Source organism: Myotis brandtii, unplaced genomic scaffold (assembly GCF_000412655.1).
Source record: "Myotis brandtii unplaced genomic scaffold, ASM41265v1 scaffold898, whole genome shotgun sequence".
Lineage (NCBI taxonomy): Eukaryota > Metazoa > Chordata > Mammalia > Chiroptera > Vespertilionidae > Myotis > Myotis brandtii.
The window spans coordinates 2,482,795-2,486,362 of NW_005371683.1; the positions used below are offsets into that span (position 1 = coordinate 2,482,795).

Below are 3,568 nucleotides of genomic sequence, written 5' to 3' on the forward strand. Positions count from 1 at the left end.
CCGGGAGGTGCCCTTCCGAGAGATGACGGACCACTGCCTGCCCCTCATCTCCCCCCGGAGCTTCCCTCCCAGCCTCCACGTGGCCGGCGGACAGAGCCTGGTGCTGCACTGCCGGGCGCTGGCGGAGCCAGAGCCTGAGATCTACTGGGTCACTCCGGCTGGGGTTCGACTGACAGCTGCCCGTGCAGGCAAGAGACACCGGGTGTACCCCGAGGGGACCCTGGAGCTGCGGAGGGTGACGGTGGCAGAGGCGGGGCTGTATACCTGTGTGGCCCAGAACCTGGTGGGGGCCGATACCAAGACCGTCAGTGTGGTGGTGGGCCGGGCTCCCCTGAAGCTAGGCAGGGACAAGGGATGGGGGCTAGAGCTCCGGGTGCAGGAGACCCACCCCTATCGCATCCTGCTCTCTTGGGTCCCCCCACCCAACACCATCGCCACCAACCTCACCTGGTCCAGCGCCTCCTCCCTCCGGGGCCAGGGGGCCACTGCTCTGGCCCGCCTGCCTCGGGGCACCCACAGCTACAACATCACCCGCCTCCTTCAGGCCACGGAGTACTGGGCCTGCCTGCAAGTGGCCTTTGCTGATGCCCACACCCAGTTGGCCTGCGTATGGGCCAGGACTAAAGAGGCCACTCCCTGCCACAGAGCCTTTGGGGACCGGCCTGGGCTCATCGCCATCCTGGCCCTGGCTGTCCTCCTGCTGGCAGCCGGGATAGCAACCCACCTCGGCCCTGGCCAGCCCAGGCAGGGGGTGGGTGGGCGGCCTCTCCTTCCAGCCTGGGCTTTCTGGGGCTGGGGTGCCCGCTCAGTCCGGGTGGTGTCTGCACCCCTCGTCCGGCCCTGGAATCTGGGACGGAAGCTGCCCACGTCCTTAGAGGGAGAGACACGGTCACCACCATTGTCTCACAATTCCTGGAGCTCATCCTGTCCTCCGCAGTAGAGAAACTGCTTTTTAACAAAAGGGAAGCAATCTGGGCCTGATGCCCTGCCAAGAACGTGACATGGACCCACGTGCTCAAGGCCGGACCATGACAGACGGGGCTGGGTGGCCCCAGGGGCTGCTCCTGCCACCTCCCAAACGTGGCCCTTCCCTTCTGGGGGGCTCCTCTGCTGCCTTTTTGAGGAGCATCTGCAAGGGACAGAAGGACTCTGGCGAAAACTTCCCACCTCCCCAGCTGTCTACATGCCCAGAGGCTCCTGGGCGGCGCCTGGCTGTCCCCTGCCCATGTCCCCAGGCCCTCGGCCCTCAGGATGTGCCCCTCCTCTGCCGTTTCTCTGTTCAGTCTCAGTTGCTTGTTCTTCCCCCTCCTGGGCAAGGGCTGAAGGAGGCCTCTCCTCCCACCATGGGCGCCGCTCCCAGCGACCCCAGCCTGCTCTGAAGGACACTTGGACGAGGCTGCCCAGGACCCCCGCCTCCTCCTGGCAGCCCCGTTGGCGCTCAGTGGTTGACTTTCTACAGGCAATTTTGTACCTTTGCGGAGGAATGTGTCACCTCCCCCAACCCAGTTCGCTCTTTTCTCCTGTTTTGTAAAAAATAAAAGTAAATAAGAAAAACGTGCTAAGGAGGGAAAGGAGACAAAAGGGAAATAGTCCTTTGAGTCCTGAGTACAAACCCGGAGCTCTGTGCTCGGGGGATCCCTGTGAGCCTAGAGGGGGGCGAGGGAGGGGCGGGAACGGAAGAGGAGAAAGCAAAGAAGGGGGAATGGCGAACCAGGGCACTGGTTTCCTTCAGGTTTCAATTCCGGCCTCTCCCAGACAGTCTGTAACTGTGAGCAGCGGAGCTGGGAAGAGGGACAAAGAGCCGAGAGGCTGACGAGAGAGGGAGAGAGCACAGGCGGCAAGGAGAAGGGTCGGGGAGAGAAAGGGAGAAAAAGCCAGAGATGGCGGGAGTGGAAATTTCCATCACCAAACACTGTCACCCCTCCTCATTCTCTGATAAGCAATTAACATGCCAGTGCCTAAGAAGCACTTCCCAGGCCTCTTTCTAATTAAGCAAACCCAAGGGGCAGAGTCATGCAGAGAACGGCAAATCATCAAGACAGCCAGAACCTGGCTCACTGGGGCAGGAGCCTGTGTGGGGTGATAGGGGATGGGGGCGGGTGAGGGCTGTGGGACAATGAACTCGGTGCATTTATCTTTCCGGTCCATTTCAGTATAGTTTGCAGTGAGCCTGGTTTGCTTTTACGGTATTTTTTAGAAAACAGATTGACTTCCGAAGCCCAAGTGTGAAGCAAGCAGACCTGTGTTGGAGAGGCCACAGGGGCGAGGGGAGGGGCTGCTGTGGGCCAGGCAGTGGGGCAGCTCCAGAGCAAGAGGCCGCTGACCCCGGCCTCGTTCTGCGGTGTCTGGAGAAAGTGACGGAGCTCCTGAAACTGAAAAGCAGCAGCGCGTGAGCCTGAGGACCCCTGAGCTCCAGACACGCCAGCAGACTCCTCGGAGGCTGAACTGAGCTGCCATGGAGTCACTGGTGGAAGCCAGACTAGGAGGCAGGGCATCGGGCCCCACAGGACCCACACAGAGCACCCTCACCCCAGGCAGAGGGTGGTGCTCCTCCCTCGGTGAGCGCCGGAGAGCAGGGTTCTCTGAAGACCCTCACAAATGCCCGTTCACAAGCCTCCTGCCCCTGTGCTCAGCCTGCCCCTGCGGAGTCACCCAGGGCCTGCTGAGCGTGGATGGCCAGGCCCACCCCAGACTCCCCTGGGGACCTCTGACCGAGATCTGGGCAGGTCCTGAGACTCTGCCTTCCTCACTCGTTTTCAGGGGACACTGGTGCTGCTGGTCTGGGGGCCACACTTTGAGGACCTCAGATCTCCATCCAGCATGTAGTGGCTAGACCCGTGATCGGCAAACTTCGGCTCGCAAGCCACATGCAGCTCTTTGGTCCCTTGAGTGTGGCTCTTCCTAAGCCTTAGGAGTGCCCTAATTAAGTTAATAACAATGTACCTACCTATATAGTTTAAGTTTAAAAAATGTGGCTCTCAAAAGAAATTTCAATCGTTGTACTTTTGATATTTGGCTCTGTTGACTAATGAGTTTGCCGACCACTGGGCTAGAACGTTCCACTCCTGCTCCAGGCCCCCAGGAGAGAGGGGGAAGGGGCCTCCGCTCCTCCCACTTCATTGGGTCAGCAGGCTCCATTCACACGTGCTCCTTCCCATGGGTGCTGATGTGTTCTTTGTGGGGGGTGGGCAAGCAAAGACACAGCAAACACGCTCCTGTCCCCTTCCGGCACCATGACCAACGCTCCTGTGGCCTCCGGTGTTCTCTCCTGGTGAACGTTGGGGTCACCACAGCTACGTTCTGGGCAGAGCCGCCAACTGACTGGAGCTGGCCTTGGGAGCTAGCCTGTTCGCCACCCGTGATCCAGAAGGCATGTGGGGAGGAGGCGGGCAGGGCCTTTTCGGATCATGGAAAACTGCAGCTGGAAATCAACGCCTCTCCTCGCTTTGCTGTCTTTCTGGATGGGCCCACATGGCAGAGCTTCGAGGTCTTGCTCCCTTAAGTGAGCACCCAGAAGCCCTGGGAAGCCTGTGGAGCCCTGCAGCCCCACCCCCTCCCGCTGTCAGCA

At 60.5% G+C, this 3,568-nt stretch overlaps 1 protein-coding gene across 3 annotated transcripts in view; it reads left to right on the forward strand.

Moving 5' to 3' along the window:
- Positions 1-1,558, forward strand: part of LRRN2 (leucine rich repeat neuronal 2) — a 24,672-nt gene extending 23,114 nt beyond the window's left edge. For 2 of the 3 annotated variants that reach the window (XM_014532577.1, XM_014532578.1), the window contains one exon: positions 1-113. In XM_014532577.1, coding sequence (XP_014388063.1) covers positions 1-26 — 26 coding nt within the window. In that variant the 3' untranslated portion in view covers positions 27-113. The other variant, XM_014532579.1, reaches the window with a different exon arrangement.
- The last annotated feature ends 2,010 nt before the right edge of the window (positions 1,559-3,568 follow it).